Source organism: Humulus lupulus, chromosome 9, assembly GCF_963169125.1.
Source record: "Humulus lupulus chromosome 9, drHumLupu1.1, whole genome shotgun sequence".
NCBI classification, from domain to species: Eukaryota; Viridiplantae; Streptophyta; class Magnoliopsida; order Rosales; family Cannabaceae; genus Humulus; species Humulus lupulus.
Window position 1 is genome coordinate 131,875,248 of NC_084801.1, and position 12,301 is coordinate 131,887,548.

A 12,301-nucleotide genomic window follows, 5' to 3' on the forward strand; every position below is an offset into this window, starting at 1 on the left:
GATTGAATATGACCATATCCTTCACATTCCCGACATTGAATACCCTTTTTATTGTTAGAAACAAAAGGTTTAGAAGAGGTGTTACCTTTTGGAGTTTTTGAAAAATTCTTTTTATTTCCAACCTTTTTCATGAACTTTTGAAAATTTCTTGTTAACAATGCCATTTCATCATCTTCCTCATCATCATAAACATATTTTTCAGAAACTTTAAATGCAATACCTTTGCTTTTTTCAATTGAAGGATTCGACTTTCCCTTTTTCTTTATTTGTTGATTTAGCTCAAATGTTCTTAATGAACCCATAAGCTCCTCAACCTTCATTTTGCCAAAATCCTTAGCCTCCTCCATTGCTAGCAATTTTGTGTTAAACCTGTCTGGAAGCGCACGAACTATTTTTCGAACCAACACAGATTCATCTAGTTTTTCTCCCAAGGAAAATGTAACGACCCAAAAATCACTAATAAGGCTTAAGGGACTTGATTAGTATGTCGGGAGGGCATAATTGGTTTATGTGTGAATTAAATGATTCAATGCATGATTTCATGATAAGCATGCTTATATGATTCTATGGATATATGAAATGCATGTCTAAGAGTATTAGTATGCATGTAGGCCTTGTTTATCTTAAAGGGTATATTTGTAATTTTAGCCCATTGAGGGCATAAATGTGATTATATGTTATAATTATGAAGACCACATTATTATGTGGAAATATTTGCAGCATGCGACTTGAGGCGATCCTAGGGAGCCAGTTAGTGGGAAAGTCACAACGGGACCCAATACTTGACTCGGGGAAAGTCAAAGGGTATTTTGGATATTAGACAGTTATTTGGGTTATCGGGTTATGGAAGTAAATAATTGGAGATATATTTGATGTTAGGAAGCTTAGGAGGGAATACTGGGGAAATTTACCATTTTGCCCTCGGGGACATTTTTGGTACCCCGAGCTTTGGGATTAACTTAAGTAACTTAAGTAAGACAAAAGTAAACAAGGAAATAGCTAGAAACACCTAAACCAACCCTTTTCTCTCCTCTCAGCTCACTCAACTCTCTCTCTCTCAAGGAAACCATTGAAACCAAGGGAGATTTGGCTGGAAACTCAGGGATTTGAGCTGGAATCTTGGGGGATATCTCAGTAGCAATTTGGAGGGACAGAAAGGAATTTAGGTAAGCATTTAATTATTGTTTAGCTGACTAAATTTTGCAGTTTTGGCTGGGTTCTAAGTGTTTTTGGGTTCTTGATATTGAAGATTGGTTTGAGGCTAAGGATTTGGGAATTAGCTCTGCAGCTACTTGGTGGACTTGTTCTTCAGTGAAGGTAAGCTTTTAATTATAGTTAAGCATTTGAATTCTAGGAATTTCTGTCTGTTCTAAGAGGTTTATAAGCTTTTGGGTTTCAAAGATTGAAGTGTAGTTTTGATGAGTTTCTAAGTTAGGTTTTTGTTGGGTTTTACTGTTGGGAATATGTTAGAGTGTTTGTGGAACTTAATTCGTGTCATTGGGATGGATTTTGTTGAATTAAGTGAGGTTTGATTGTTAAAAATGGTGAGTTTTCTGGGTTCGAAAGGGTCGGGCCGCGGCTCAGTTCTTGGTGTGCTGCGACCCTCTAGAGCAGATGGGAGCTGAGGATGAAGGGCGGGCCGCGGCATGGAGAGTGTTGGGCCGCGGCCCGTGTCTGTTATTTGGTGAGGCTGGGCCTTTGGATAGGGGTGGGCCGTGGCATAGAGAGCTTAGGGCCACGACTCTTAAGGGCATTTTTGGCCTTAAGGAGGTTTTAGGCACGGGAACTTAACCTCGGGTGCTTGGGATCAATTCCACTACCGTGTTTGGTGGAATTCGATGTTCCAGAGACTAGAACTTGGTCTGAAAACCTTTATACAATTATTATTAATGGAATCCCTTATCTTGGTTGTGACTAGGTGTAAGCTAGGGCTCAGGAAACAGATCGTGCTCAAGGGTTATCTCTCATAATCAGAACACTTGGAATTAAAGGTAAGAAAACCGCACCCGCTTGTGAGTTTATGATGGGACTAAGGGCTCCCTATTCTTGTATGCATTATGTAAGGTGGTATGAAGATGTAAAACAAATGGCCTAAGAGTGTCGAAGTTTATAATGGCGCACAGGGCGCGACTCAGCCACTGGTAGCTGAGGACAGCTTAATATTCACTGAGCTCGGTTTAAGCGGACCAGAGTCAGTGGTGTAAACAGAGGGTGCGACCTAAGGTGTCAACACTGGTTATTGTATGATTTGGTTGTTGTTGTTAATTGACGAATATGATATGCTGAATATCTTAGTATTAGTTTGTGGATTTGCTGGTTATGTTTACTGATCTTGTGAATGTCATGGTCTGCTGAATATATGATCATGCTTAAAGAATTATTTGGTTATTGTCATTGTTTATGCTATGATATTATGGTTTTCTTGCAGGGCCTTGGCTCACGGGTGCTATGTGGTGCAGGTAAAAGAAAGAGTAAGCTTGATCAGCCCTGATTTGGAGAGCTTTAGAGGCGGAATGTACATGATTAGCTGCTCAGCCGCCACGGTTGAGGAAGGGACGGGAACAGGATGACCTTAAATGTCTGTTTTGCCCTTAGAGTGGCCAGTTGATGTATATACTCTGGAAAATTTTGTAAATTGTCCTTCGAACGTTATTTCTTTTGGGATCCCATGTATAAAATGTTTATTTATATGAGATGTATCTTTTATGACCAAAACCCTTTTAACCCTAGTTCACTAATGGTCTTAGTGACACGTTTTCAACTAACTGACTTGATTAGCAAGTCTTATAATTTTATAAACACACAGTGTAACAGTCTTGGCTACCCAGGGCGTTATAGAAAAAAAACTCATTAGCAATATCAGACAACTTTTCATAAAACTAAGATAAAGTTGAAGTTTCCAACATTCTTAATTCATCAAATCTAGTTTGCAACATGGTAAAATGTGATCTCTTTACATCAGCAGTACCTTCAAACTGAGTTTGAAGGATTTTCCACGCCTCCTTTGCAGATTCACAAGATGATATCAATTTTATAAAGCCTTCACCAACACCATTAAAAATTGCATGCAAAGCTTTATTATTATAACCAGATAATTTTTCATCTTCAATAGACCACTCAAGTTCAGATTTTACCTTTGAATTACCTTTATCATCTTTTTCAATTGGTGGAGTCCAACCCGAGAGTATAGATCTCCAAGCCCTCTCATCTTATGACTTGATGAATGCCCTCATCCTGACCTTCTAGTATGGATAATTAGTATCATTTAATAGAGGTGGCCGAGTGATGGAGTTTTCTTCTGCAAAGAACGACATCTCACACAAAACAAATTAAACATAATAATATAACCTCAAGATCTCACTAAGAGTTTAGTGACTTGCTCTGATACCAATTGAAATTTCGTATTTTATAATTACCAACTTATTATTTAATTAATCAATTAATTAAATGCGGAATAATTAAGTTGGTACTGAAACAAATATTCTGTAGCTACAGACTAGGGTTCTGTAACTACAAACTAGAAAACCAAAAAAGAACTAAAGTGCAGAAAATAAAAACACACAAGGTTTTTTTACGTGGTATCAGCAATCCTTGCAAATTGCTACTAGTCCACGGGGCCACGCCCAGAGATAAGATTCATTAGTAAGATCTAAAAGATACAAAGTTTTTGACTTATGCATAAATAAACTCCCTCTTATTATATACCGCAAGCTTGATGTATTCCACCTTGACAAATGAACTTTGCTGAACCTTCAAGAATACGAACTCCCTTCGATTTGCTTGAAGTGTGCTTGCTTCCTCCCGAAGCAAGTCTTGAACCACCTTCTCCCGAAGGATTGCACTTTGTTCTCCTCCTTTGTAGAAATGTTTGAAGACTCAAAACACTTACAAGGACACTGAAAAACAAAGGTGGAGTCGAACTCCCTCACCTCTACAAAACAAAGACTCTCTTTTACAAATAAGAATGAAATACAAAAAGAGGTAACTAAAACCTAGCAACCAATATGAGTATTTATAGTCATTATACTCATATTGGGAAACTAATACACGGTCTAAATCGACCTAAGCCCACAAGGAAACTTTCCTAAAAGAATTATTCAATTTGACAGGATTTCCAGATTCTGTAGCTACAAAATCGTGAGCTATATATGGTAACAATCCATCATTTGATATAGGAATCAAGACTTCCCTTTTATAACCTGATCATGCAATAAAATTCAATTATATGGTCAGATATAATGAGGTAATCGATTGGAAAAATACAGCTAAAATAGATTTGTTTATATAATAATAAAGCCATACTATTTTTGGCAAACTTTCTTAATATGGAAAAGTTTGTCATCAATTATACCTTTATTATTTAAAACAAATAAAATATATATCAATAATATATATTTAGATACAACCGAATATAATAAGAATATACAAAATATTTTTGTCAAATTAAATATGCAAAAAATGGAATTAACAAATTTAGTTGAGATATTTTGTTCGGGGAAGATACAAAGAAAACCATAGCAGGAAAAAAAAAACTAGGGAATGGGCATATATCAGCAGCCACAGCTGTCTTCAATATCACTCTCAAATTGATATTCTTCTCTTCACTAACATCTCAAGATCTCCAATGTTTTCCTTAGCTCTCCTTGTTGACTGGTACATCTATAAAAAATGAAATATATGTCAATGAGTGGCAATAGATTGTATAAATAGATGTCAATAAGAATAATTTAGTTGAGTTTACATGTGAATGAGTTACAATAAATTATAATATAAATAACATATTTCAATATAGGTCCACATTAATTTATAAATGAAATAAATTATTAATACTTTTATTGTACTATTATTGAAGTTTTCATGTCAAGTTGTTTAAAAAATTAATTATTGAGCGGATCTCTAGCTATTATTATTATTTTTAATTTTTAGCTCACATGTTAAAATCAATAAAATTCTAATTCAAAACCAATTAATCATGAATAACTTTATTCTTATAAATTTGTTAGTATCCTCACATTTATATATATGTGGAATACTAGAAAATATTTTTTTTTCTTCTATTTGTTTTAATTTTTTTAATAATTAATTTTTACAAATTAAAAATAATTATTTAAAAAGATTTTAATCATATTAAGATAGTTAAAATAAGGGTATCTTCATCTATAAAAAAATATTTTCACCAAAATACATTTTGTTTAACTAAATTACTTAACATAGGGTAAACTTTAGCATTTTTAAGAACTAAACATTAATATAATAGTTAACGTACGGGTTAAAATGATAATTTTTTTTTAACAAACTAAAAAAAGTATCCTAGTAATATATTGCTTTATAATTTTTTTCTTGATAATACAATTATAATTTTTATGGGTCTCTTAACAAAATGACATATTTTTTTTAAAATTATTTTGCATTTTAGATTAGTTTTGATAATTCTTTGCAAAATGATCTCTGAATGTAAATAATCTCTGATAATTCAGACAATTGGTAAAAAAAATTAGACAACTTATCGAAAAATTTAGACAGACGGTCAAAAATTTTAGACAACCAGTCGAATAATTTAGATAACATGTCAAATTTTTAGTCCAATATTATTTTACAAAAAATTATCAAAATTAGATTAGAGTGCAAAATCATTTAAAAAAAGAGATCATTTTCACAATTTTTTTTATTAAGATATATTAATGTTAATTCTTTATTCATGACTTTTTGTATGGGTTATTTCTTTCTAAATCTCATCATCTTTAACATTATCATAAATGGATTAAATCTAAATATTTTTATAATATTTAAAAAAATATATAATATTCAATGTCAAAATTTAAAAACTACTTATTTATTTATTTATAGGGTATTTGCGACATAAATATCTAATGTTTTACACTTGTTCCTGTTAAAAATCTAATTTTTTATTTTTACGGCAAAAATATTCAATGTTCAATATATGTTAAAGATAAATATCTAATTTGTTTTGTGGCAAAAATACCAAAAATTACTAAAACATTTCTTTTTTTAGTATCTCCTTTGTTTTGTTAAGTGTTGACTCACCATATATATATTATTCCGTAATTTTAGTATTTTTGTCCTCAAAATATGTATTTTTAATTTTAATTAATTTAAAATATATTTTTAATTAATTTTTCTAATTTAAAATATATTTAAAAAAAATATATATTATGAAATTGACCAACTTTAGAGTGACAAATGTATGTTTTATCAACATGTTTAACAACACTAATAGATGAGATACTTAAAAAATCAATGTTTTAACAACTTTGGTTATTTTTGCCGCAAAGAAAATAAATATGTATTTATCTTTAAATTTATATTGAACATTAGATATTTTTACTTTAAAAATAAAAAATTAGATATTTAACGTATTAAACATTAAATATTTATACAATTTTATTTTTATTTATTGTTATTTTTTTTAAAAGAAATAAATCTTTCAATTATATAATAAAATGTAAAATGTAAAAAGAAAAATATAAAACGGATAAAGGAAAGAAGAAAGCCTCGACAGTTGTCCCTCTCCTGAGAAAAATATCATCCAAAAATGAGCTTCTCCTCTCCAGCCAGGCTAGTTCTCTCTCTCTCTCTGGGCTTCTTTCGTTGATTTTAATTTGTGGGTTTTGACTCTTCGATTTGGTTTTTGCAGTGCTTGTAATTCTCTAGGATGGAAATCTTCGACCTTGTTTTCACAGCTTCATCTAACTTCTACTAATCTCAGAGGGTTTTTAGTTTCTTCTCAGACCAAGAAATTCTCGGTATCCTGCTCTTCATCATCTTCAGGTTTCTTCTCCAAACATTTCTTTCTCTATATGTATAATTATGTATGTTATATATTTTTGTTCCTTATATGGTTGGGTTGTGGTTATTCTCCATATTGGTGACAAAGATTTCAGTTTGAGTTGTATGCAAGGCATAGTTAGGTGATAATCTAAATGGGATTTTTTTAGTGGTATGTGAATGTTGGAATTATAAATGCTAATACCAATTTTTAGTATTTTTAATCAAAGATAATTATGGTACTCGTGTAGTTTTGAATGATTGCATTGAAACTATAAATGTGTGGAACTTGAGAGGATATGATTGAGACCATCTTAGGAAAAGTTGAAACAAAGTTGGAGAGTCACTTGGGCATATTTGATGTTGTGGGAAAGCCAAATAGTAAGAGTGCAAGACTCAGAAGAATGTGTAATCTTGTCCATGGAGGTTTTTCCCTGAAATGTTTTCTTGTCTATTTGGATTTTGAGGCTTGGTACAAGTTAATTTGGTTGGAGAAGTGGGTAAAGATTTTTGAGATCAAAAGATGGCTAGAATAATTGAACTTTCCGGGCCTTTTTTATTTATTTTTTTATTATTATGTTTTTAAAAAGGGATAAAAATATCGTGTATAATTTTAAAAAAGGGATAAAAATATTGTGTATCATTTTAATTAATGGTTGATATAAGAAAATAAAACAATTACTACTTACAGGTTCCAAAAACTTTGGTTTGAATTGTGAATTACAAACTTGTCTCTGAATATTTGATTATAGGGTGATTGAGTGGTTTATGTAGACTTCTTTTCCATTTTGTAAGACTGGTGACAGATTAAATTACTATCAATACTTGATCTTGTTCGTAGTTTTTTTATGCTACATTTTCTAAGTCGGAGATAAAAATGGGATAGTTGATTCACATTAGCTTTTGGGATGCCCCTACTGAGCTGTGACGAGAGTCTTGTTATGATATCATATAATTAAATTTGCCAGTTGCATCTAAGCGCATGTTATTTTTTAGTCTCATTTTGTTTGTTATCTATTATCAGATCCACTCTTGGTTAAGGCTGCAAGAGGAGAACCTGTAAGTCGGCCTCCAGCATGGATGATGCGACAGGCAGGAAGGTATATGGCTATTTATAGAAAGCTTGCGGAGAAATACCCATCCTTCAGAGAGAGATCAGAGACAACTGATCTCGTTGTGGAAATTTCTTTGCAGCCCTGGGAGGCTTTCCGTCCTGATGGAGTGATTATTTTCTCTGACATACTTACCCCGCTACCTGCATTTGGTGTCCCATTTGATATAGAAGATGTCAGGGGTCCTGTTATCCAATTACCAATTACTTCTGAAGAGGGTTTGAAATCTTTACATCCCATTGACTTGGAAAAACTTTCTTTCGTTCGGGAATCCCTGAAAATATTACGTAATGAGGTAATTTTTTATGTTATATGCGTGCTTTAGTAAGAAACCAGCCATACAAGTTTTAAGTTGGTTCTATATTTTACAATAGTATTATTCATTCCAATTTTTTTTAACATCTCTTTCTTTTCTCTTTCGTATTTATATAGGTTGGTAATCATGCTGCTGTTTTAGGCTTTGTTGGAGCACCTTGGACAATAGCCACATATATAGTTGAAGGGGGTACCACTCGCACATATACAACCATAAAGAAAATGTGCCATACAGCACCACATGTATTGAGGGCTCTTTTGTCTCATTTGACACAGGCAATATCAGATTACATTGTCTTTCAAGTGGAGTCTGGGGCTCATTGCATACAAATATTCGATTCCTGGGGTGGACAACTGACGCCTGAGATGTGGGAGAAATGGTCAAAACCCTATATAGAAGAGGTAAAGTGGTCGTTTTGATTCCAGTCTTTAGTTATCTTACTGTTTAGCAATATTAATTGTCTTATGGAACTGTAATATATTACTTAGATACCTAAGGAACTTCAAAATTTTCATGTTCTTGGACTCTCTGTTAACCATTGTAGTATTCCTTCTTTCTTACTTTCCCTATTTAGTTTTATTTATTCATTTTTGAAACATCACTTATCACCATAGACTTCTAATTATCAGTTTTGAATACTTTTGGTCAATATTACTTGTATGATTTGAATATTGGTGTGTTCAATGTATTTTTATTCTTCTTGCAACATAACAAGATAGGAACAGTACTGGCATGTCTTTCTTAAGAACTGACTGAGTTGTATCAGATTCTTTTAGATTATGGTCTTCCTTAAAAAAGGTTTCTGTTACTGATGATTAACTTATGTCTGTGGAAATAATAATCATGCTATCCTAATTATTTCTTCTTCTTTTGTTCATTTCATAAAATTCTTGCAGATCGTTAGATTAACAAGAAGCAAATGCCCCGATACCCCACTTGTTTTATACATTAATGGAAATGGAGGTCTTCTTGAACGTATGAAAGGAACTGATGTTGATGTCATTGGGCTGGACTGGACAGTGGACATGGCAGATGGAAGGAGACGATTGGGTAGCGGGATCTGTGTACAAGGAAATGTCGACCCTGCTTGCTTGTTTTCTCCTCTTCCAACCCTTACTGAAGAAATCCAAAGGTTTGCAATAGAAAATTCTCTAATCCAACTTTCATATCTTGTAGGCAGATAGAGACCACACTTTGGAGTAACATTGAAAAAACTTGAAATTTTCTCTAAACTTTGTTAGCAATAAAAAGGCTTGTTTATATTTACTTGGTCATGAGAACAAGTGAATAACAATGCATCATAGATTTACATACTGGCATGGTTTTAACATATTAATTAATTGATAAGGCTTGACCGAGTAATAATAGTTCAGTTCTGGTTTGTTCCTTAAACTTCTCATGTCTTCTATTGTCCTCATTCTCAAGAGTATTTTTTTGTCAGGGTTGTAAGATGTGCAGGGCCACAGGGGCACATACTCAATCTAGGACATGGTGTCCTTGTTGGGACACCCGAAGAAGCTGTTAAGCATTTCTTTGATGTTGCTAGGACCTTGAAGTATGATACACCTCAAAATCAAGCTGTGGAGGAACCCAACCTGGTAGCTTAAGCATAGAATAGTGTGGTCAAGCATTCCTAGGCATGCATTTTTGCTTTAAGAATTTGGCTTTTTGGTTGAGAGTTATCACCTTATTGCAGCGGCATTCATGCTAGCTTTTGATTTAGCTCGTGTTCGGTTAAGAATTTGACTGAAGCCCTGAGCTTTTTAGGGAGGTTAAAAGTGAGGTAAGCTAATTTAATTATGCTAATTCATTTCAGTTCTATTTGATTGAGCGAAAATTCTGTTCTTCCTTAAGTGTAACTAGTGATACTTTAGATTAATTAATGAATTTTTGCTTATTGTCCAAAGTTTGTAGTTATAGAGTAGCTATTACTTTTTTATTTTCTCTCGAATTGGTTATCAGAAGAACCAAGAATCCTTTAGAAATAGTTTAATATTTATGTTAGCATACATGTAATTTTTTTATTAATATAAAAAATTATGCTATTGTAGGTATACGTATGGAGTATTTTTTTAAATGATTTAATATTCAAAATTACCTGCTCTTATGAAGAAAATAATATACTATTATGGTAAATATTTTGTTACCGTTTGTTCTATTTTGATTACTTATTGATTACAAAATAAAACGTGACTTATTATTTTGATAACTTATTGATTTGGTTCTATATAAAATCGTTTATCATTTTGTTTTACATTACGTTAAACTTTTTTTAATCACTCTCAAGTCAAATATTGTTTTGATTACTATTTAAAATGTATCGCATTATTGTGTCATTTTTGGTAACTTTCAGAATTAAAAATATTTGATGAGTAGCAGAAGCAATAGAAGAAGATTATTTACTTACTTTTTAGTGACATGATGTTTTGGTTAACTTTTAGAATTGAAAATAATTTACTAAAAACAAAAGTAGTAGCAAAGAAGAATTATTACTTTGGCTACTTTTTGGATGTTTCTTATTATTTTTGTTACTTTGTAATAACAACTTATTAGAAGTAGTATCGGCAGCAAAAGAAGAAGCTAAAGTCATATTTATATAAAAATTTGCAAGTATAAGAGTAAATGATTTTTAATTAAAATAATAAGAAGCCAATGGGTATAAAAAATGGTACATAATCTGTATAAAAAAAATGTAAAATATGCAATTATTTTTAATTATGTAAAGGGAGATAGGGAGGAGAGTGAGAATGGGTTACGTTGTTTGATAAGTTGGAAAAAGAGAACTATCTATCCCTTTATTTGGTATCTTATTTCTATTCTATTTAAAAAGTGTGTCCGTTTTTATTTAACTTCATTATTATTATAATAATACATAATTTTAATTTTTATTAAAATTTATATTATTTATATTTATGAAGAAATAAGAATAATATTTATTTTTTTATAAAGAATAAACAAGTTTATTCTCCAATAATATTATTGTGTGATTTGAATAGTATCATAAATATTTTATAGATTAAATAGTGTAGTTTATAATCTAAAATGTTATCATATTTTTTTTGAAAAAATCATAAACAATGTTTAGATGTCATTTTTCTTTTAATATGTTTATGTCATTATTTTATATATAATATTGTTTATTTATTTAAAATTTATATGACAATCATAAAAGCTTAATTAATATATTTAATAATTTTTTAAAATGAAACTAAGCAAATTTGCATTGCACATTGTTTGCACCTAGTATTTATATAAATGAGAGCTCCAAAGAAATAATACTAACTCTTTGTTCTATAAATTTTTAATAATTTATTTTACCATTTTAAAAATAAAGGGTCTAAATAAGTAATCGACCAAAATACATATGGTTCAACTAATCTATGTATATATTCTTATTTTTTAACGTTTTGACAAAATACGAGGTCCAAAAGTTAATTTTTAAAAAATAAAGGGCTCAAACGAGTAAACACCTATAATAGAAGGTTCCAAATGGTATGAACCCTTGCATAAAACAGATTATATATATAATTTACTTTTAATACATTTTTTTTAACCTTTTGAACACATTGTCCAAAATGTTATAATCTGTCAAAATAGTGTTCAAATAATCGATCTATTGATTCATATTTTTCACCTTTTGACAAAACACGAGATCTAAAAGTTAATTTTAAAAAATAATGGGTAATCGACCAAAATAACCCTTACACAAAACATAAATTTCTTCATACATAAATTAGACTTTTTATAAAAAAAAGTCATGAAAAGTGTGTAATAATAATAAATATATAAATAAAATTATGCGTATAACAAATTGTTTGAAATTTTTTTTTTCGGCATTTTAATTATTTGTTATACAATGAACACAATCATAAAAAAAACTGGGGTCAAGACGTGCTCATGTGTCTATATAAGGAGCATGTTGTACATATAACGTGAAAAATATTCATTACACACAATCTTCACAAAAAAATTTAAAAATACTGCTCGATGCCCATTTATGTTTTATAGTTAAAGGATAATTGGAAGGATAGAGAGAGTTTTAATTTATTATGTTATATATTGAATAAACTTTTTATATTTTTATTCT

The 12,301-nt window shown here is 30.9% G+C and overlaps 1 protein-coding gene across 1 annotated transcript; it reads left to right on the forward strand.

Moving 5' to 3' along the window:
* The first annotated feature begins 6,470 nt into the window (after positions 1–6,470).
* LOC133802521 (uroporphyrinogen decarboxylase 1, chloroplastic) lies at positions 6,471–10,120 on the forward strand. The gene is made up of 6 exons (XM_062240845.1): positions 6,471–6,576; positions 6,656–6,789; positions 7,811–8,193; positions 8,331–8,615; positions 9,111–9,346; positions 9,656–10,120. The coding sequence occupies exons 1-6, from the start codon at positions 6,554–6,556 to the stop codon at positions 9,819–9,821; spliced, it is 1,227 nt and encodes a 408-aa protein (XP_062096829.1). The 5' UTR covers positions 6,471–6,553; the 3' UTR covers positions 9,822–10,120.
* Positions 10,121–12,301: the final 2,181 nt, after the last annotated feature.

Bases quoted from the DNA above. Each gene is read 5' to 3' on its own strand.
- LOC133802521 (XM_062240845.1), top strand. From the start codon at position 6,554: ATGAGCTTCTCCTCTCCAGCCAG. The intron at 6,577-6,655 runs GCTAGTTCTCTC...TGGTTTTTGCAG, and splicing joins AGCTTCTCCTCTCCAGCCAG to TGCTTGTAATTCTCTAGGAT. The intron at 9,347-9,655 runs GTTTGCAATAGA...TTTTTTTGTCAG, and splicing joins CTTACTGAAGAAATCCAAAG to GGTTGTAAGATGTGCAGGGC.